At 40.9% G+C, this 23031-nt stretch overlaps 1 protein-coding gene across 1 annotated transcript in view; it reads right to left on the bottom strand.

Moving 5' to 3' along the window:
• LOC115474499 (reversion-inducing cysteine-rich protein with Kazal motifs-like) overlaps window positions 1-23031 on the bottom strand; it is a gene marked incomplete at its 5' end in the record, with an annotated part of 272499 nt that overhangs the window by 205211 nt on the left and 44257 nt on the right. The window contains 2 exon segments of the mRNA XM_030210026.1: window positions 5513-5560; window positions 18731-18816. Of these exon segments, the coding sequence (XP_030065886.1) occupies window positions 5513-5560; window positions 18731-18816 (134 nt within the window).

The following is a 23031-nucleotide window of genomic DNA, read 5'->3' as shown; positions in this document are numbered from 1 at the left end:
ACAACACTACTAGCAGATGGAACAACCACCCGATTTTTAGATGTTAAAGAGAAATTATGGCTTACCTGATAATTTTCTTTCCTTTAACCGCAGCAGATGAATCCAGAGACTTGTGGGTTGTGACCATCTACCAGCAGGTGGAAACAGAGAGCACTTAACTCTGTCTTATAAAATTATATGTGCCTTGGTTAGGCAGTATTTATTATAACAAAGCAGAAGGAATAAAGAGGCTTAATAGATCCCCTTCCTCACAGAGGAGAAGAATGAATATTAGAAAACAGCAAAAATTTAACACCAAAATGAGCCATTACCCTAAACAGAGAAATGAACAAACCACGAGAACAGAGCAGTGAAGGAGGACAGAGTTCTGGATACATCTGCTGCGGTTAAAGTAAAGAAAATTATCAGGTAAATCATAATTTCTCCTTCCTTAGCACAGCAGATGAATGCAGAGGACTTCTGGGATGCAGCAAAGCAGTCCTCATGTAGGGTGGAAATCCAAAACTCCTGCGGAGAGCCCCAAACCGCCAAAAGAACAGTCTGCTTAAGACACAACATCCAGATGATAATGCTTGGAAAAGGTATACAATGAGGACCAAGTAGCCACAATACATATGTCTTCAAGGGAGAAAAAAAGACCTCACAATTCTGCCCAAGAAGTTGCTAGGGCCCTAGCAGAATGTGTTCAAAGAGAAGTCAGCAGCTGCTTGCCACAAAGAAGGTACACAGAGGCAACAGCCTCCTTAACCCAGTGAGAAATAGTCGCCTTACACACTGCATGACCCTTGGTGCAGGCTCGAACAAAGAATAAAAAAGGTGATTGAACAGCTTGAGAACATATGGTAGCTTGCAAATACCAGAGAAGTACTCAATGAACACCAAGGCAACGGAGCAAGCAAAAATCCATCTTGCAATCCCTTTCCTTAAAAGGAGGCAGAAGAAGAGGCTGGCTAAGATGAAAAGCCGAAACCACCCTGGGACGACAAGAAGGAAAGGTGCGAACAGTCACTCCTGAATCTGAGAAAGGAAAAAATGGATCACTGCCCGATGCCAGTAACTCAAACTCCCCGAGCCCAGGCAACAGCTACTAGAAGGAGAGACTTGAGAGGAAGATGTTTCAAGGTAGCTTTTTTTTCCAATAGAGCCCGCAGAACCACACCATGGTTCCACCTGAGACAAGGACAACAAAGAGGAGGCCAGAGACAACTAGTCCCTTTCAAGAAAAGAGCCACATATGGATGAGAAGCGAAAGAGGAATCTGGAATTCAACCCCAATAACAGGCATGAGCTGTCACTTAAACCTTTGTAAGTGAGACCTTGCTAAGGCCATCCTGAAAAAAGGCTAATATGTGTGGAAAAAAGGCCCGAAACGATGACCACGCCAGTTCGGAGCAATATGTTTCAAAATTCATCAGACACCAGCATACACGGTAAAGTTGAGCATTTTCTTGCCAGAAATAATGTTGCAATGATATCATCAGCATATCCATTCCTTCTCTATTTTGGCCTTTCAAGGGCCAGGCCATAAAACCAAAGAGGGAGGGATCCTCCAGCCAAATTGTACCCTGAAGGAGTCTGTGACATGGAGAAAGGCAAAAAAAGACATCAAGCCCACATACCCCGGCCTCCTGGGCCAATCCCGAGCAAATCGAATGTCCAACCCCCAATGACAAAAGACTGTGAAGAACTTGTCCTATTTAAGGCCACAGTGGGAACCCAAAGCAGGGCTGACTCCAGTCAAGATTGAAGAAGAGTATCTATGCCTTCTGAACCAACCTCCTATCTTCTGCTGAAGAACCTGGAAACTCTGACCGTGTGACGTGTCACCATGACATCTATTAGGAGAGTGTCCCACCTCCAGGTTACCAGCTGGAAGGTGTCCAACGCCAGCTCTCATTCCACTGGATCCAGGGAGTTCCTGCTGTGAGCGTTTTACACATTCTGTTCCCTCCCCCCCCCCCCCCTCAGCACAAGTATAGATACATTGCTCTCACACACTGTTCCTGCCATGGCAATCCTCTCTTCTCTCTCAATTCACTCAGGTAGTGATGATGTTGCCAAACCTGATTCACACTGAATGGAAGATGGAGGAGCCAAAGAACCTGCCTCAGAGACAGGTTCCAAACGTCTCTCTTCACTCACAGAATCCATTTGCAGAGGCTAAGAAGCTTGCAAGGACCCAGAAACCTTCAACTGCCGCTGAAAGAATCAGGCAGAAGACTGTATATGCTCAAGAGATCTTTGCAAAATACAGGCTCAATGCACTGAAAGAACAAATGCTGGCAAAAAAGGCACCCAGGGCCCCAGGGGTTACAATACCATCAAAAACCTTACCAACACATGTATAACGTCCAGAAATATGCCCAGCTTGAAGAGGCAGCATGGATCCCGCAACCATGGGAGCCAATCATGCTGATTTAAAAAGGCCACAGGAGCCTGAAAAACCATGTCAGCTGGGGAGAGAGAGAGGCCATGATTGCACAGCATGGGAAGACAACAGTTCGCCTGCCAAAAAGGCAGTTCCCATCGAAATGCCCTTGGAACACCCCATTTCCCCAATGCTACTCTCTGCAGCCAATGCAAGGAAAAAGAAGCGATACCACGAGTAAGCCTGAAAAGGGAGAAAAATGTAAAGAAATACTCACCAAATCTTCAGGAACAAGTTCTGACTCACCACTCTGGCCCAGGGTATACTGGCAGAGCAGTCAAGCTCATCCAACCCCATCCAAGTAGCCATATAAACAGGCAAAACTGCTGCAATCCTTTTTCTCTCTCTACTTTTTTTAAATTTAACTCTGTGAGTAAGGAGAAAGTGGTTGGAGAGAGGTGGGTGGGGGAGAGACCTGGCACACCAGATATACCCCTAAAGCACTTAGCCTAAGCACCCTCAAGCTTAACCGAACCGGGAAATCCAGAACAGAAGCCACAACACAGATTTATTTATTTATTTTATTGCATTTGTATTCCACATTTTCCCACCTATTTGCGGGCTCAGTGTGGCTTACAATACATTGTGAATGATGGCAATACAATGTGTTACAGTACGATAATGGGTTACATTATGAGGAGTTATGGGAAGACAAAGTCAAGTAAAAACATCATTTGGAGCGTAGAAACAATGGAATGTTACAATGGGAAAAAGATAGGGCGATAGAACAATAGCACGAAAACCTTAGAGTATGACAATTTTATATGTGGGTGGAGTATTAATTGTGGAGAAAATACGGGGTAAGAGAATTCAGGAGAGGGTGTATTGAAAACCAGGAGCTGCCATCAGACATACTAAAATTTGATATACCACTCAAAGTTCTAGGTAGTTTACAATATAAAACCCCAGAAAAGAACACCAACAATGAACAGCACAGCAAGCAAAGATTAGATAGATAGATAGATAGATAGATAGATAGATAGATAGATAGATAGATAGATAGATAGATAGATAGATAGATAGATAGATAGATAGATAGATAGATAGATAGATAGATAGATAGATAGATAGATAGATAGATAGATAGATAGAGATATAGCACAGTAACATAGTCTATGACGGCAGATAAAGACTGAACGGTCCATCCAGTCTGCCCAACAAGATAAACTCATTATACATGGTATGCGATACTTTATATGTATATTCAAGTTTGATTTGTCCTTGCCATTTTGAGGGCACAGACCGTAGAAGTCTGCCCAGCACTCTTCTTCTACTAAAAATTCTGACATTAACGTTGAAGCCCCTTAAAATTTACACTGTAGCCCATCCATATCTATTCAGTCACGATCAGGGCACAGACCACAAAAGTCTGCACAGCACTGATTTTGCTTCCCAATTATCGGTGTTGCCACCTAATCTCTGCTAAGACCCCGTGGATCCATTCTTTTTAAACAGGATTCTTTTGTGTTTATCCCACGCATGTTTGAATTCCGTTACCGTTTTCATCTCCACCACCTCCCGCAGGAGTTTATTCCATATATCCACCACTCTCTCCGTGAAAAAATGCTTCCTGACATTATTCCTGAGTCTACCCCCCTTCAACATCAATTCATGTCCTCTAGTTCTACCACCTTCCCACCTCCGGAAAAAGTTTGTTTGCGAATTAATACCTTTCAAATATTTGAACATCTGTATCATGTCATCCCTGTTTCTTCTTATCTGCACGGTATACATGCTCAAGTCAGGTTAGTCTCTCCTCGTACGGTTTGCAATGCAAATCCCATACCATTTTTGTAGCTTTCTTTGCACCGCTTTCAGTCTTGTTACATGTTTAGCAAGATACGGCCTCCAAAACTAAACACAATACTCCAAGTGGGGCTCACCAATGAACTGTAGAGGGGAATCAAAGCCGCCCTTCCTCTGCTGGTTATACCCCTCTCTATGCAGCCTAGAACCTTTCTGCCCATGGCCGCCACCTTGTTGCATTGCTTCTTCACCTTCAGATCATTGGACACCATTGCAGTAAAGTGTCTAGTAAAACTTAATAATCTCTCTCCTCCTATCCGTTATCTGTCTTTTGGGTTTCTGTACCCCAAGTGCATCATCTGCACTTCTTAGCATAAAATTTTTACTGCCAGGCCATCGTCCATTCTTCTAATGTTTTCCCCCCCCCCCCCCTCTCTCTGTGTATATATACATATACACACATACAGAGCAAATCCTACAAATGCCGGAGAACAGGATCCCAGACACAGCAACTTGAGGGAAAGTAAAAGACCGATTTTAGGGGTCAAAAGCTACCGTAAATAAAGCTTTCAACTGTCTCTTAAAAGATGAAATAGTTGCCTCTTGCCGAAAGCATAAGACAGTGTTCAGTGCTCCCTATCTCCACCTGCTGGTAGATGGTCACAATCCACAAGTCTCTGGATTCATCTGCTGCTAGTGCTAAGGAAGTATGAGTTATGTCGGATTTGGCTGTAATACCAAGTAACATTTTAAAGGACAAATAAAGTAACTTAAATTCTATACATGCTATAAGTGGGGAGATGAATTATTAAACATATGTTTACCCAATATTATCCTGGCAGCCCAATTTTGGATTAACTCCCATTTTAGCAGATGTTTCATAGAAATTCAACTCAAAGCATTTAAAAAAATCTTTTAGATCAAGAGGATGACAATAAGGAATTTGGCATGAAAGCTGAAACTATTTTAGACTTTTTAAATAAGCTTATATTAAATACTTTCCTTTTCTAAAATCAGAATCAAATAAGTGGAATATTTTGTATACCTGCTCCAAATTTGTTTTAAATATGTGGCAAGGGGACCTGCACCAAAATTAAGGCTAGAAATCTTAAGTCATGTTCACAAAACCAACACCTGCCAATTCAGATTTTCTCACCCAATATCTTCACTCAATAAAAAGAAATAGTAAGTTTGAGCAGTTTTTTTTTGTTGTTTTTTTTTTTTTTTTAACATAGAAAAGCCAAGTCATGAAACAGCAGCGACTATAATAGTCCAACATAAGAAAAATACACAGCACAAGTCCCAGGTAAGACATTTATGATATATTATTAAACATACCTCATATTCTCTTCTGCAGATTTTCAAAATTTCATTCTTTGAAGAAGCCTACACAGTAAGTTAATAAATAAATATAATAAATATATAAATCTAATAATGAAGGCCAAAATAGATTACACCTATGCATTGTTTTTGTTTTTTCATCTTAATTAACAGATTTAAACAAAATATGGGAAGGTGAAATTTTCCATAGCAAACAACATTCAAGGACAAGCAGTCAAACAGCTCAAGCACATCTGGGACAATGTTGGGAAAAGCTTTAGGAGATTCAGTATTGCAAACAACCCAGCCTTTACTCAAAAGCAAAAGGGTGTGGTGATAAGGAAACAAGGCACAGATAAAGGAAGAATATGACATCGCACTGCAGGCCATATGGAAGCCAAGTGAGAAAGCCAGAAGTCAAACAGGTTCATGCTGGCAAGTTAGTGATGATCACATATATCCAAAAAAGTCATAGAAACAGTCATAGCTGCCTAAAGTGGAAATGCATCTTGCGAAGCTCCCAGACCATAAGCTTTATTAATGAAAATACTATATGGCTCCCTGTGCTTTTTCTAACCAAAATCGCTGCATAAAGTGAACTGAGCAAGGTATGAGTAAAATTGAGGGGAACAGCCCAAAGCAGTAAGTGTTCCTGGCAGCTGACTGTGATGAAGGGCATGGTCCATCAAGACAGAGCTGGATTTGAGCCTCTGGGGATTGGGGAACCTCCAGACATGAATGGCGATACTGTACCCACAATGAGCAATCTTAAAGGACAACGCTGGATACGGTACTCATGGAGATCTGGTCGGGCAATGCCAATATCACAGGAAAAAGTGAGACGGGCACTCTGCAGGCTGAGTTACAAGAGGTGATAAGCCACATGTAGCACGCTGAACAGCATACATCATCAGCGGAGGATAAACTGGTGGAGGGGGTCATCTTTCACTAATGTTTGCTTAGTTAGAATGAATGAAAACAAAAAAGTGAGGACAGACGTTGAGGAAATCCAAACAACTATTAATAATCAGATGACGACCCGGATTTCCTCAACATCTGTCCTCACTTTGTTTTCATTGTCTTTGATTTGCGTGAGGATTTTCCTCTCCGCTTTTTGTTGCTTGCTTAGTTAGAGTGCCAGAGGAAGCAAATCAAGACTGATAGGTTTTTGAAACAGGTGTTTCAGGAGGTTCTTTTTCTTGTAGAGGGCACTTTTTAGTCACTCCTCCTAGTGCTCAGGAACATCAGGAAGGCCCAACAACTATCTACTGTAAGCTATTTAACTCAACTCCAGACAAAGAACTTTTGCTTCAGCATGCTCACAAGAATCAGGATCTCAAAGACCAAAATGGAAATGCAAAAAACTCTTGTGCCTCACATTGACAAGAAAACAGGACATGCTCTCCCTTTCATAAGATCTTCAACTTGGCCAAATAGACCTATAAATTGAGGTATATGTTGCAAGTAAAATTGTTCCCTTATTTCTCTATATTGCATATATAAGTTGTCTATTTCATCTAGACTGTAAAGCCTCTGAAAGATTCATCTACACACCAAAACTATGCAGATGTGGTATCAAGTGCAATTCTGGCTTTAGCAGAGATCAAGACTTGGCTGACCTATTCTACAGTCTCGTTGTATGACAGCATAAGACTAGATAGGTGGCTGTGCTATGGAGTTCAAATTAAGAGGTCGTCATGGTTTTGTTATATAGTTTGATAGAAGTAAAGGAGCAACAAGCCCTCATGGATGACCAACCCTTATTTATAAAATTACCTGGACCCAGGATGTTTTCTTGGGCATAAGATGCACTGAGCCACCTTATAGACACCAGAGGTCTGGAAGGTCTCAGGAGGAAAAGAGAGAGAGAAAAGGAGGTTGGGAAACAGAGGCCAGTTAGTCAGACCTCTGTGGTAAGTAAATTCATGGAAATGATTCTAAAACAGAATAGTGAGATTTCAGAATCCAACAGATTGCAGCACCCGAGGAAGCATGGTTTTACTAGAGGTTGGTCTTGTCAGACAACCTAAGTGACCAGACTGTTGGATCAAGGGAGAGAGTCAGATGTGGAATACTTAGATTTTAGCAACGTTTTTTTACACAGTTCCACACAGATGACTTATAAATAAACTGAATGCCCTCAGTATGGGCCTTAAAGTGACTGACTGGGTTAGGAACTGGTTGAGTGGAAGGCAACAGAGAACATAAGAACTATAATTACATTAGGTTCCACATTAGGAGTCACCGACCAGGAACGAAATGGAAACCAAAAATGGGGACATTATAATGCCTTTGTATCACTCCATGGTGCAACTGCACCTCAAATATAGTGTGCAATTCTAGTCACCGCAACTCAAAAAAGCCAAAAACTCCAAGACGATGTCTCTTGAGGTGTTTAGGAGTGGTTCCGCCGATTCGGGTTCTGCTGTAAACGTCCTCCATTTCAGCATATGCCTCTAACTCACTCCTCCACTCCTTTGGACATGGTGGTTGAATAATTCAGGAGTGATGGAGTTGTTTTTCCAGGTCCAAGAGTGTTGACGCTCCTTCGCTGGCGCTAATCAAAGGACTCGCCAACCCTTTCATCTGGGGGCAGTTCGATGCGCAGCAGTCCCGCACTTGCTGCTCAGGGGACAAAACGCTGGCCATCAGCAGCTGTCCGCCGGCTGTTCCCTTCCTCTCAGTTAAGGAAAATGCAATTGCAGAGAGGAAATTTACATAAAGAAGACAGAACCTCAGAGGGCAGCTGGGCCGTTGGGCATACGAACTCCAGGTCACCATCTCACCACTCTCCCAGTTTGGGACACTCTTTGTCTGGTTTCTCCTCAGAGGCCTGTCTGATATGGGTAGCCCTTCAGCATAACCCTCTGAGTCATTGAAACACGGAAGCCCCTCCACCACTAAAAGGTGGTGTCCCTTCGGAGGGGCGGAATAGACACTTTTACTGCAGCTATGCTCTGCTGGAGCCAGTCAAAAGCTCATCCCTTGCTTTTGCTGGGGAGTACAGAGGCCTTGGGTGCACGCTGTTGACGAGAATGAGTGCACTGGGGCTGAGCCTGAGCAGGCTGGCAGGCCGCAGGAGTGTACATATGCCTAGAATAGTAATAGGGAGCACTCTGCAACTTGCCAAAATACCTCCTGAATGAGGAGGCAGTTGCAGAAGACGCTCGGCAGGAGAGAAGACATAGCATCGGTATGCTTCTTGATTTGGTCAGCAACCTCCTCAACCTTCTCTCCAAAAAGATTATCCCCGGTGAGGCTGCATGAGGCCGTCCAAAAGTTCAAGGAGCAAGGCCCGGATTGCGCTCATCGAGGGCCATCATCGGGAAAGGCTGTGGGGCCGGCTGGGGCACAGGCTGCAGAACTGCCGGGGCCAGTGCAGGAGAAGGATCTCAGCTGCTAGGAGACAAACACATTGGCACCTCCTGGATGGAGGGGGAAGTGGTCCTTCCGGCGTTGACGCTTGGGTACCAAATCCCTCGGTGCTCCCGACACCAAGTGTCAGTGGAGATCGGTGACGGTGCTTCTTGGCTTTTGCCCAATGCACATCACCCATGCTCCTCGGTGCTGAGCATAACGTTGAATCCTCCCGTCACCTCAGGGTCGTGTCCAACCAGACCGGGCTCCAAAAATCTTCTCACGTTGAGCCTCCCAGGAAACCTGGGTCCTCTTCTTCATAAGAAGACAAAAGACACAGTTGGCAAGGCTATGGTTGGGCCCAAGGCACTGAAGACACCAAGAATGGGTGTCTTTTCCCAAGATGGTCTGTTTGCACCGGGTACAACGCTTGAAGCCACTGGGAGTCTTCGTGGACATATAAGAAAAATGGCCTTGTGGAAATTAAAAGTCGTGATGGTGCCTAAAAAGGGGCAAATCACAAAAACAGAGACGCGACCAGGCAGACCTAAAAATGGCCCATGTCAAAAACAAAAGGAAACTTAGACAAGGGGCAAAAACTAGGAAAAAAGGAAAAAAAATATTTTTTAAAACACAAGCAGGTATGAGAAAACAGTCGAAAGGCATTCAAAATAAATTGCTCTCCCAGGCATGTGAGAAGCAAGAAGATAAACAGCTGCTTCTCACTCAGAAAAATGAAACTGAAGCAGCGGGCGGGAAGGCACTCAAGCATGAACGCTGGAGCGTGGCTCGTGCTCCTGAAAGCTCTAGATCTTTCCTCTGGCAATTTTGCCAAACCGGGAGACGCAGGATGGCGTCTACCCACTTGTGAGACTAATAGAGCCTGCTTGTCCTTGGAGAAAATAGAGGAACTGGATTAGATCTAAATTATCATATAATGATGGAATACATTTGCACAGACCAAACATTAGGGTAGGTAGCGCAAAAGTTCTTGTATGTGATATATATTGAAAATAACACCAAAAGACTCAACACAATGGACTTGTTTCGATGCTTAGGTGCCTGCCTCAGGAGGCTGAAACTGGTGTATACTATTTGCTACTGTCCATCCAATTCTGTACACAGGAAAATGGAAGCTTTGCTAAGCAACCATATAACAAATCAAAAATGGCTTCAATTCCAAAGAAAACTGCAACACAGCAGCTTAGCGCTTAGACACCTGCCTCAGGAGTCTAAAAGGAATACATGTGCATAAAACACTACATAATATCAAACATAAACATATCAGATATAAAAATTACAACATTAAAACATAATAAAAAGATAGACAATCTGAGAAAAAGTAAAATAAAAAAACCAATGATCATAAATAGCAATGCAAGATAAGAAGTATGTAAACAACATATATCAGTAGGAGTGAGAGCGAATTTCAATATATGGTATCATAAAAATTGTACATCGAAAATCTCCACAAAATGCAAGTGTACATAAATAATTTAATTTGCTACTGTGATGAAATCCAGTAGATAAGAGCACTCAACGTGATTCACATTTGATAAAAAGTATATAAATCAAAATACAATATTTCTAAAGTGTGCAACTATTAAAAACCAAAGAGTACAATGCCACTTCAAATGATGCTGAAACCTAGAAACATTGAAAAATATTAAACATAATGTGTACAGGTTTATACAGTATGCAATTTCAAAGGAAAAGAGTTGAAAAAGCTTTAAAAATGTTTTCAATAACTATTATGAACAAGAACTGCGTCTCCCTTGCGTATTTTGGATGAGCCTACCTACCCTAGTCTTTGGTCTATGCACACTACGTTTGTAGGGATTGAGCGTTCCTCTGCGTCCAGTAGCTGATCTTTCCAATGGTATACATTTCACAGGAATAGGTTGAGAATAAAAATTAGGTATCTGTCTCTGCTTCTTTCCATTAAAAAGATGAATTAATGAACAATCCCTGTTCAGGCCGGAATTGGATTTTAAATAATCCCCATTGAATCTCAAGACAAAATGGTCTGATTCTGGTTATTACTTCAATCCTATGTGTACAGCAATCATTACAATTGATCAGCCATCCATATGATGAATAACACGGAAGCTTTAACGTTTGCTTACATGATGCAGTCATCCAAACCAGAGTAGGAGTTCATAAATCCTCAGACTGTGAAAAAAAAAGCCTAAAAGGACTACTAATAAACAAAGCAATCAATGCACTGTAAATGTTTGCTCAAAATCAATAATTAAATAATTACAACTCCCCTTTCCAATGAAACAGCTCTTTAAAAAAATGAATTCAAGATGCTCCAAAGTTGCACACAAAGGTGAACACTAAGGTGCATGACATGCCCTTTATATGTGTGCACCTTCAGCAGCACACCAGAGACAACACACCTCAGACCAGGCAAGCAAAACAGCCACTTCACAGAGACACTTCTTGCCAACTAAGTTGAAGGAACAGATTTCAATGAACAAGGAACATAAGCATTGCCATACTGGGGCAGACCAATGGTCCATCAAGACTCTAGAAACCTTTTTAAAAACTAGCGTTACATTGGCTACCCTCCATTCTTATACTACCATGCTTGAACATGTGCAGCATGTTAGTGATGCCATCTGCTAATGAATTACTTTTCATTTAAACCTCATATGTCTCTCCCAGAATTTCCAATGTTTACCCCACACTTGGTCATAGTCATCTGATTGTCCCTGAAGACAGTTTCTCAACAAATATAATCTCTACCACTTGGAAAGACAAGCATGTCATGGATTAGGGATGTCTTTCAAAAAATAGCCATGTGGATACGGTGACCTGTCATTTCTCTGTCTCGTCCCTTAAGCTCCATATTCCACCAATATCTTAGCAAGTAATATATCCGAGCGAGAGAGAAAAATTTCTAGAATATTGCCCTCTCATCATGTACATTTTGCCAAACACAGGTGACCACTGGGCAGGTCCACCACAAATGATGAAGTCACCTGATGTTGTGGTAGAATGAGGTTCATGTGAAACAGACAAATCATAAGCCACTCTGATACTGACCAACATATCTATTAGGTTTATCAGGGTTATTCCCAACCTGTCCAGCTATGATAGAAACACATCAACAGTATAAACTGGTAACTTGTACGCTGCTTTCAACTACTATCCCAGTTTTTAGCCTAGAATCCCGAATCATTTGAGTCATTATGAGGTGTCAGTCCCAGGCAATTATTCTGTGAATTGCGTAGAGCGGGAGAAGATTCTGAAGAACCAAGAAATGCACTCAGACCAAGACAATGTGGCAGAAAGATACAGAAATATTTCCCATTATTTTGGATGCCATAGGTCTGAGCAAAAATAATTTTCAAAAGTACCTGGAAAAGTTGCCTCTACATGTTAAATCTTATGAACTCCAGAGAGGTGGTCTCTCTGGCCAGTGTAGCTAGACATTGGCAAGAATGGTTTTCATGCAGGAAAGGGGGTGGGCACCATCCCAGCATAGCTAGACATTGGCTGAAGTAGTTTTCAAACATGCGCGGGGGAAGGGCATTGCTGTTAAATGAAACGCAAGTTAACAAAATAAAAGAACCATGACAAGATTGCATTATAATCAGATATGCATTATAGCAGGGCACATTATAACGGGGTTCCACTTTATAAGCAGCACACAAACTTGCAAATTATACATGCTAAATGAACTTTAAAAATATGAATATAAAACCTAAACATAACAAACCTAAACAAAAGCTGCCCTGAACATATTAATGGTAGGGCACACTTTACTGGGGAAGTGGGGGGGGGGGGGGGGAATGTTTCCACATTGCACTTTGTTTATATCAGGCAGTGTTTCAGTTAGTACGTGAGGTTTTTTTTTTTTTTTTGGGGGGGGGGGCGGGTTCTTCTTTTTATGACACTGCTAAGAACTGCTACCACACACAAAGCTCATTCACATATGGCAGTTTTTTTAAAGATACTGTTAATATGTTCCTGCACTTTAAGTTTATTTTTTTACAGAAAGTGTTTGGCATGTACAGCATAGTTAAAACAATTCCCAATACGCTTTGGAATGTGTGAACTGACAATATTTTGCATAAGTTGCATATGTTCTATGCTTTCATTTAGTTCTGATATGTTTACTTATTTATTGAGATTTATTAACTGCCTTTATGAAGAGATTCACCCAAGGTGGTGTACAGCAGTTACAATTTAACATAAAACTTACAATTTTGTTAACAGCATAATAGTAAAAATGACCAAATATAAACAAATACAATAGATGAAGTAAACCTGAAAAAAGCAAATTGATATCTAATAAGACTACCATGGATAACAGCGAACATAACATGATCAAGTTTGAGCTATTATCTGGGATGAACCCGCAAAGGAATTCAACTGTAGCTGAATTTAATTTTCAAAAGGGCGACTATAACAAAATGAGGAAAATGGTTAAAAAGAAACTAGAAGGATCGGCTACAAAGGTTGGGACACTAAATCAAGTGTGGACATTATTCAAAAATACCATCTTGGAAGCCCAGTCCAGATGCTTTCCATGCATTTGCAAAGGTGGAAAGAAGAGAAAACGTCAGCCAGCATGCTTAAAATATGAAGTAAGAGTCCATTACAGCCTACTACTACTTATCACTTCTATAGCGCTACAAGGCATACGCAGCGTTGCACACCATACATGAAAGACACCTGCTCAAAGAGCTTACAATCTAAATAGCACAGACAAACAGACAGAACAACTAAGAAGTAAGGGAATTAAAGAGGTGGGGATAAAAGGGTACAGGGCAAGTGAGTAGTGGTTAGGAGTCTCTCACAGCTTTGAATACTTCTGGATGGAAGTGCTGCAAATGTCTTTTGAGATTGGAAGCTCTTGAAGGAGCATTATCATCACTGTCTGAGAATGTGCTTATCTTGGTATCATAGCATCTGTGTCATACACACACACAAAATATTTTCCATCTTGAATTATGGTGAAATGTTCAAATACAGCTGACTTCATGGGACACTTCTTTGACATTATGAATTTATATATTTTTTAAATTGACAAAATTCCAAATGTGTTTCCTTCCCTTCCTTTCAGTTACAAGCTGAAGCAGCTAATGACTGACTGAGGTAGACGATGGTCTTAAATACCAACCATCAACTAATCAGAGAGAATGTCACATGGGGTTGGTGAATTTCTATTAATGGCCCTGGATTGATATTAGGCTTTAACAGGACAAAAAGATATGCAAGTATAAAATGATAAATTTAACCATATATTATAAATGTTATTTTTATAAGATGGAGTCAGAATCAGTACACTTTTATCGACTCCAACTCCACAGCCTAATTTAAGAAATATTTAGAAGTTCTTCTAGTACCTAAAGATGCTACTCCTTCAGTTTCTAAAGCTTATTATATATCCTCAAGACCTGCACAACCTCCTATGCAGGGAAGAGATCAAGGACATGCAGCTCCACTGGTTTTGGAAGAATATCAAGACAGCTTGGACCTGACAGGCCTTTGAGAAGATCTGAAAATTGAAATTTTTGGTCAAGCAACCCTCAAACTGACTTCTGTATTTCCTCAAGATCATGACCATGTTTTGAGACTTTTTTTCCCCCCTGTAACAAACAAAAGCTGTTGAACAAAAAGAATGCATTTTTCTACACTTAACTAAACCCATATCAGATCAAAGTAAACTCCTATTGAATTTTCCTTGTAAATGTATGGTGATTATTTCTTATACAAAAATATATATTATTTGATCCTGATGGCTAGAGATTCCCAATCCTATTCAGGATGGTGAATGATGAGATGTGCTGGGCTTGTGTTTTGTTATAGGCTCCCTTCTTAAAGTTTTCCTGATTTTCTTTTTGCCTTTAAAGTTTTTTTCTCTTGCTCCTGGGGATATTTTCCTTTTGCCTATCCACACTTTTGAGGTCTATTTAGTACTATTTTGGGGGGGAAGGGGGGGGGTGATTTTCCCAGAGAAAGTGATTTTTTTTTTTTTTGCTAAAGGTGCTTGTTTATTTTCTGTTTAAAATGAAATAGGAAAAGAAGTTGGAGCTGTGTTTTCTAAGTGCCTATTTTTATATACATATATGCTAAGACAATTTTATAAACACCTGGGTACATTGGGTCGCTTCCAGCGGCTTCTTTGACCCCGGGGGTGTGGGAGAAGCTGCTCAATATATTTGCCCTGGAGGCGCAACTGGAAGTTCCCCCTTAAATATTTTCACCTGTGTCTGTGGGAGCAATTGGGAGAGGTGGATTATGCAAAGCTGGCAGAGCAGTGGAATAGGGAGCTGTCAGTTGGCCTTTGGGGTGAGACCCTGAAGACATACATCTTGAATATTCCTAGGATAACCGAGAATGTGACACTGAGGGAAACTCTTTACAAGTTTGTAATGAGAATGTATATTTCGCCACATAGGGCTATGAAGGCGACTATGCGAGAAGATGATATTTGTGCCAAATGTGGTCACTCCCCAGCAGACCTTGGCCATATGTTCTGGCTTTGCCCGTTGGTCTTCCAGTTCTGGAGGCGGGTGTGTGGCCATGTATCGGCTCTCTGGGGAGTTACCTGGTCACCCAATGCTTTGCTATTATTTGATCAATTTAAACTCTCTGTACAGGGGGTAAATGGTTTAAAACCCTTTTTGAAGCGGGCAGTTCTAATGGGGGAAAAAGTAATTCTTCAGCACTGGGTAGGAATAGAGCCGCCCACTTTTCAGCAGTGGCGGTCCAGAATGATACATTTGTGTGCGTTGGAACGTAGAGGGGTGGGAGATCTTGCATCGAAGAAAGGGGATGTGTACTGTCAGAGGTGGTCACCATTTTGGGACTCTTTGACCCCAGTAGCATGCAGTAGAATATTAAATTCCTAAAGTGTCTATCATGGAGTTAAAAAGGGGGGGAGGGAGGGAGGGAGGGGGGCAGCGTTAAGTTGGCTTTATGCGAGTGGGGTTGGTATTCTGTGTGTTATTAGACAATTGGTTGGTTTATACGTTTCGGAGCATTCCATTGTGTTCATAGTGGAGTGGCAATTTAGAGAATTTGTACTAAGCACTTCATGAGGATTTGCGGGTGTTATGTACCTAAGTGCATGACGGAGGTGTTGGTTTTCGCGCCAGGGGCCATAAAAGTCCAGGCCACTGGTGCTATATTTTGTCATTACAAAAAACAGCAAAGCAAACGATCTGCAAAATCCAATATGGAAAAAGAAGCCAGCAGATCAATATAACATCAGAAAGATTTTATTGAAGATACCGCATGTAAACAAATTGCCCAATTTGTTTACATGCAGTATCTTCAGTAAAATCTTTCTGATGTTATATTGATCTGCTGGCTTCTTTTTCAATATTTTGTCGTTATGCAGGTTGACTTCTGTATCATGCATATTGCTGTGTGCCATGTATATATTTGAAAACCCTCAATAAACAGATTTAAATATATATAAACACCTGGGTATTAAAATGATTTACATGCCCAAGTCTCTAATAAAATTACCACTATATTACAAACTTCTAGAATAATATTTGCACCTATTTCAGTTCTCATAGGGGATCAAGTGAACAAGCTTGCAGAGGTATTTATTTATTAGGATTTATTTACCACCTTTTTGAAGGAATCCAGTCAAAGGGATGTACACTAAGAATAAATCAAACATGAGCAATAGACAATCACAGCAGCAAAAATATTCAAACAACAATACAAAGTATGGCGTATACTACTTACAATGTCAACACAATAAGTAATAGAAATTTTAATTGATAGTGAAGGGTATAAGCAAAGAGGAAACATATAGATAGGTAAGAGAGTAAGAGGAGTTAGACAATAAGGTGACTAATTTACAGAACATGAGGTCAGAGAGAAGGTTAAATATTATCCCAGCTAGGGTAGGAGTGGATAAACATGTCCTGCTGCAGTATGTGCAGCCCGTTGTCACTCCTTGTGTGTGTGGGTGCGACTAACAAGTTAGTTACGTCTTCTATTAAAGGCTTGTTTGAAGAGCCAAGCTTTCACCTGCTTCCTGAACTAGAGATAGTCTTGTTTTAAGCAGAGCCTTTCAGGGAGTGCATTCCAGAGTGTGGGGGCTACTCCGGAGAAGGCTCACTTGCAGGTATCACATCGTGTAATGTCTTTTGGAGAGGGTGTGGTTAGTAATAGTCCTTGAAAGGACCTTAGGGGCTCATTTTCAAAGCACTTAGCCTCCCAAAGTTCCACAGAAACCTATGGAACTTAGCCTCCCAAAGTGCTTTGAAAATATGCCTCTTAGTGTCCTTGGAGGTGTGAAGAGGACCATTCTATTCTTCAGGTACTCGGGGCCATTTCCTTTAAGGGCCTTGAAGATCAGACAGAGTTTTAAATTTAGCCCTGTATTGTACTGGTAGCCAAGGAAGTTTTTGCAAAAATAGTGTGAAGTGGTCACGTCACTTGCAACCGTCTATGAGTCTTGCTGTAGCATTCTGAATCAACTGGAGCTGGTGCAGGCCCTTAGTAGTCAGACCGTTATATAGCGCATTGCAGCAATCCAGTCTTGATATTATCATGGCATGCACAACTGGGATAAGAATTACCTTCTCGATGTATGGAGAGAGGCAGCGTAGCTGTCGCAAATAGTAAAAGCAGCTTTTGAAGGCTGCTTGGATTTGGGGAATCAGAGTAAATGTTGAATATAACTGTATTAAAAGGTTCCTGACTTGTGATTTGAGGGGGGAATTCGTACTTCCCAAAAGAGATTTTGATGTCAAGTATGTATCCACTTGTGATAGGGGCCCAGAGAGGCTCAGTTTTACTTGGGTTCAGGCAAATTTTATTGTGTTTAGCCCATTCTTGCATAGATGTTATACAGGTAATCAGTTTATTCAAGGATGTAGGCAAGTCAGGATTAATGGGTATGAGTAGCTGCACATCATCCACGTAGATGTAGAACTGAATGTCCATTGACCGAACCAGCTCAGCTAGTGGTTTGAGGTAGATATTGAACAGAATAGGTGACGGTATCGATTCTTGTGGTACCCTGCAGGTCAGTGCCCATGGTGGCGATGAGTTGCTGCCAAATATTATGGATTGTTGCCTGTATGATAGAATGTTGCCTTTTGGATATGATTAGAGTTGGTTATAGTTTTCTGAGGAAATCTCATCTCATACCAAAAGGATGCATACTACTCTGATGGCTAGAGGAGACTCCACTACAACAATATCTAAAACTCAAAAGCACACACTATTAAGCATGGAAAAACAGACAGCGATTGAGCAAAGTTGAAAACGAACAATTTTAGGCAGTGGTTCCCAAACCTGGTCCTGGAGGCACCCCAGCCAGTCAGGTTTTCAGAATATCCACAATGAATATTCATGAGAGAGGTTTGCATGCAGTGGAAGCAGTACATGCAGCTCTCTCTCATGAATATTCATTGTGGATATCCTGAAAACCTGACTGGTTGGGGGGCCTCCAGGACCAGGTTTGGGAACCACTGATTTAAGGCTTTAGCTAATGTTATATATTAGATAACAGACTGCCATGAACTTCAACAATCATTGGGAAGGATGATACAGGGAAATGAATAACCCTTTAGTGTCCAATGTTCACGTAATAAGCCATATGGGAACAGATTGATGGGAACATTGGACACTAAAGGGTTTTAAGAGTCATTGTCATTTTGTAAGGATTTATCGACATAATCGAATTTTTGTTCATGACTAGACATGACTTGAATAAGAAAATTCAAATTTTAAATAAGGGGAAAAAAATCCAAGGTCATTGCAAATGACCTTTCATATTACTATATCCCATCCTAGTTCCAACTGACCAAGAATCCAAAAGGAGAAGGAAGAAACTCTCAGGCAGAAAAGAAAAAAATGAAGATGTCCTCGAAGTAGAAAAAAGGGTCTTACCTGCTTACAAGCACGACGGCAATCTACAACAATGCTTAGTTCACAGCAACCTAAGCCAACCCAACCATCTGACTTTTTGGATACACCTTTAAAAGAAAAAATATTCTAATGAGATAGAGAAATCTAAAGCCTCCATTAATATATTCAATGCTTGAAGAATACTGAACTGTCTTATAATGCCCAAACAAGCACCATACTAGTGATGTCCATTAAAGTAAAATAATCTGAATGCTAGTATAATCTCATCATTTACATCAGCTCAAACTGCTCCACTAGACCAATTAACTTCTGATTTAAATAATCATCAGTAGATCAAAATTACCAAAATTAAGAGGATAACTTTGTATAGGTCTAGGTTGAAAAACAGATGTCTAGTCTGTGTGTTCCAAAACATCAAAGAGCTCAACCATTATGGAAAGTTGGAACATCTACATTCATATATTAAGTGCTGATTTTGCTACTTATATGCTTGATTGTATAAACAGAAGCCTACATGAAGTTGAAAGAGATGCATACTTTATGTAACCAAATCACCTAATAGCAAAAAAGTCTATATATCAAGGTTTCAATGAACGAACAATGAACCAGTCCTTCACCTGATATTACCAATCAAATCTGTTGTGGCTTCCTCAGAAGAACCTCAGCAGTGCTAATCAAGGTATACAATCTTTGACCTTTAAGATTTATACACTCACTTCATCATTTCTTATAAAGTCGTCACAACAGATTTGGTTAATAATATCTGGTAAACAGCTAGCTCATTGTTCATACTTTAAATAAGCAATATTGCTGCTTCTATTCCTTTAAAAACTAGACTACAAGATTCAGCCCCAATGGCGCACAAATGCTGGACAAATTTACATCTGCCTTGAAGGTGTAAATCTGCATACAGTAATGTGAAAAACTATTTACCACACTTTTGATTTTCTCCATTGCATATATGTCACACTGGTTTCTGATCTTTAAACAAAGGAAACTTGAGTAAACAACACGTTTTTTTTAAATATTTGCTTAAATAACAAATCTCTCATGTGGAAAAGTAGCTACCCCCTAAATTTAACACCAATTTAGCAGCCAAATAATTGCAACCAAATACTTCCTATAATTTAAGTCTTTCACATCGCTGTTGAGGAAATCTTTGCCTATTCTTTTTTGCTGACATGCTTTAATTAACACACATTCATAGTTTTTTTTATACATAAACTGCTTTTTTCAGGTCCTACCATAGCATCTCTATTGTGTTCAAGTCAAGACTTTGACTAGACCAATCCAAAACTAATTTTGTTTCTCCTCAGCCATTCAGATGTACAGGGTGAAACACAAAAATGGTAACCCCCTAAAGTTTGTTGTTGTACTCTCAGCAACCACTTGGAATTTAAATGTGAAATTTTACAGCTTTATTTGTTGTTACTATGTTTATGTGCTACGTAGAATGATATCTTTAAAAATGGCAGTTACAGACTTTTTAGCGTGACCACCCAGCAATTTTCATGTGTTCAAAAATGTTTGCACTGTAAACCATTATTTGAAAAAGAAAAAAAAAGTGGGGTACCAGCTTACTGATAATGACATCACAGTGATAGAGATTTTTGTCTGGGGAGCTCCACCCACAGCCAAAAACAATCATTGAACTCAAGGAAGCACTGCAAATGATATAGGAGAACCTGCTACAGAAACCAATCGACAAGACTTAACTTCCCAAAGCAACTGAAGGCCTGTGTTAAATCTGGGCGTAGACACTTTGAGCATTCACAGTGACTGTGAAATTCTGACACATTGTTAATTGTATCATTTGAATGCTGTTATTTTACTGTGTTTTAGCTTGAACACTTTTTGCGCACAAAAATTGCAAGGGAGTAGCGTTAAAATGTCAGTAACATCAACATAGCTTAAGATAATTAAGAGGGGTATTTTCAATATGACATCTAAATCCAATTTTGGATGTTTTGCTGAAAACATCCAAAAATCAAGTGGTGAACATAGCAATTTTCGAACCAGAAAAACATCTTTTTGTTCTGAAAATGGCCATGTTTTTGTGCATCTATCTTTTTGGACCATTTTCAAAAAAATATATATATATATCAAAGAGAAAAACGCAGAAAAACAAGCCACTGGGATGTATGGGGGTACAGCATTCTTAGTAAACTGGCCACACAGACATCCCCAGCAGACCAAAGGGGCACCCTAGGAGGCATTGCAGTGAGCTTCACATAAAAGGTCCCAGGTACACATCTCACCATTACCCCCTTATATTGCATGGGGAGCCCTCCAAATCCCACCAAAAAACTACTTTACCTAACTGTACACCACTACAATAGCCCTTATGGCTGCAGGTTTCATCTATATGTAGGTACATTAGATTTTTGGTGGGTTTTATACAGCTCACATTTTCTACCACAAGTGTAAGAGCAGGATATGGGCCTGGGTTCCCTTCTCCACAGTCCACTGCACTGACCACTAGGCTGCTCCAGGGACCTGCTTGATGCTCTAATAGGCCTGGCCATACCATCTGAAGCTGTCAGAGGATGGTATGTACTGTTTCCTTCACATCTTTGGGGAGTAGGAGGGGTTCAGTGACCACTGGGGAGTAAGTGGGGGAGGGGTCATGCCTTAAATCCCTTCAGTGGTCATTTGGGGCACCTTTTTGTAACTTAGTTGTGATTGCAACAGGTCTAGACCAAAACATCTTCTATCCCTGGATATTTTTGCTTTGTTCCATTATGGCAGAAAAAGGTCCATGTTTTGGGAATGCCCAAATCCCGCCCCAACACACCCCCAAACATGCCCCCTTGTGATTTGGTCGCACTGCATAGAAAAACATCTTTAAAATAGGTTTAAAAAATAGCAGACATTTTGGCAAAAAAAGACCATCTGCCGCTTTTTGGATGTTTTTCTGTTTCAAAAATGAGCCCCTAGATGTTTAATAGCAATACATAAGTTTTATGAATAATTAAGTAAAATCACTCACTGAAATTGAAAATGGTTGCTGAGAAAACGGTAAAAAACTCTAGGGGGATACCTTTTGTTTTGCCTAACCCTGTAGACTTGCTTTTGTGTTTAAGATAATTTTTGTGCTGCATAACCCAATTACGCTTCAGCTATAGCTCACTGACAGATGGCCAGACATTCACTTCAAGAATTTTCTGGTATAAAACAAGTCCTGAGGCAGCAACTCATGCCCACACTACCACCACATTTGACTGTTTTTATGATGTTCTTACTCTGGAATGCTTTACTTGCTTTACAGCAGACATAAAGAGAATCATCCAAGTGTGTGTTTGCAAATCTGAGATGAGTACCCATGTTACTCTTAGATAACAGTGGCTTCCACCTTGCTTCTTTCTCATAAATCCTATTTTTTACCCAGCCTTTTTCTTATTGTGGAGTCATGAACACTGACCTTTTGCTATGATTCTGTTAGAATTCTGCTAGACAGACAGGGGAATGCTTGGAATCACTCCTGATTGGTCCGTCAGGGGCGGAGCTGATGTCAGTCTGATCTACTTAAGTTACTTTTCCCTACCATCCCTGCTTTGACGTTTTCCCTATCTTGCTGAAGCCTTACCTGCGCTCTGTCTGAGCTGTTAGCTCTGTGCTCTCGTGGAGTTTGTTACTCCTTTTCTTGCTTGTAGTTTTCTGTTGCTCTGTCTCTGTCTGCCTGCTGCTCTTAGTGTGTGTCTAATTACCTGTCTCTACTCTGCACCTGGGATTCCTTGTCTGTTTGGTCGTGGTGCTGTATGGTGAGTTCCTACCTCGTCCCGTTCCTGTTTGTTTAGCTTCCCTTTTCTTTGGAGTTCCCATTGTGCTGTGGTTGTATTCTGCTCTGCTCTTGTAGCAGCCCTGGGACCCTTTGTTTCTCTCCGTGGTGTTTGTTGTTTGTTCTTCCTTGGGTTTACGATTAACCCTAGTCTGCAGTGTTCCTGCCTCCGGCAGCTGTATGTTCAGAGCCTAGTTAACCCTTTGACTGCAGTATATTGCCTGCCTCTGGCAGCTGAGTGTTTGGAGAAGTCTTTCCCTTGTGACTTTTTATTCTTTTGCTGTACTACCTCCTGTATTACAGAGCACTATCCTTTTCTGTGCTGGGTGTGTGTGTTAGGCTCCGCACTCTGTTTTGCGGACTTTTCCCTTCCCTGTCTGCTGAGGGTCTCTGCCTACAGTATCTTATATTACAGTCCCTCATCTTGTTTGTGTGTGGTGGGCTATGGCTTGACATGTTTCTGTGCATGCTTCCCTTTCTCCTTGATTACCAGCACAGACGGTGTTGCTGGTGCTCCGGTCCCCATGGGGGATCCCTCGTTTAG

The sequence above is a fragment of the Microcaecilia unicolor genome, chromosome 1, assembly GCF_901765095.1.
Source record: "Microcaecilia unicolor chromosome 1, aMicUni1.1, whole genome shotgun sequence".
In the NCBI taxonomy this organism is placed as follows: Eukaryota; Metazoa; Chordata; class Amphibia; order Gymnophiona; family Siphonopidae; genus Microcaecilia; species Microcaecilia unicolor.
This window is presented reverse-complemented; position numbering and strand designations above follow the sequence as displayed.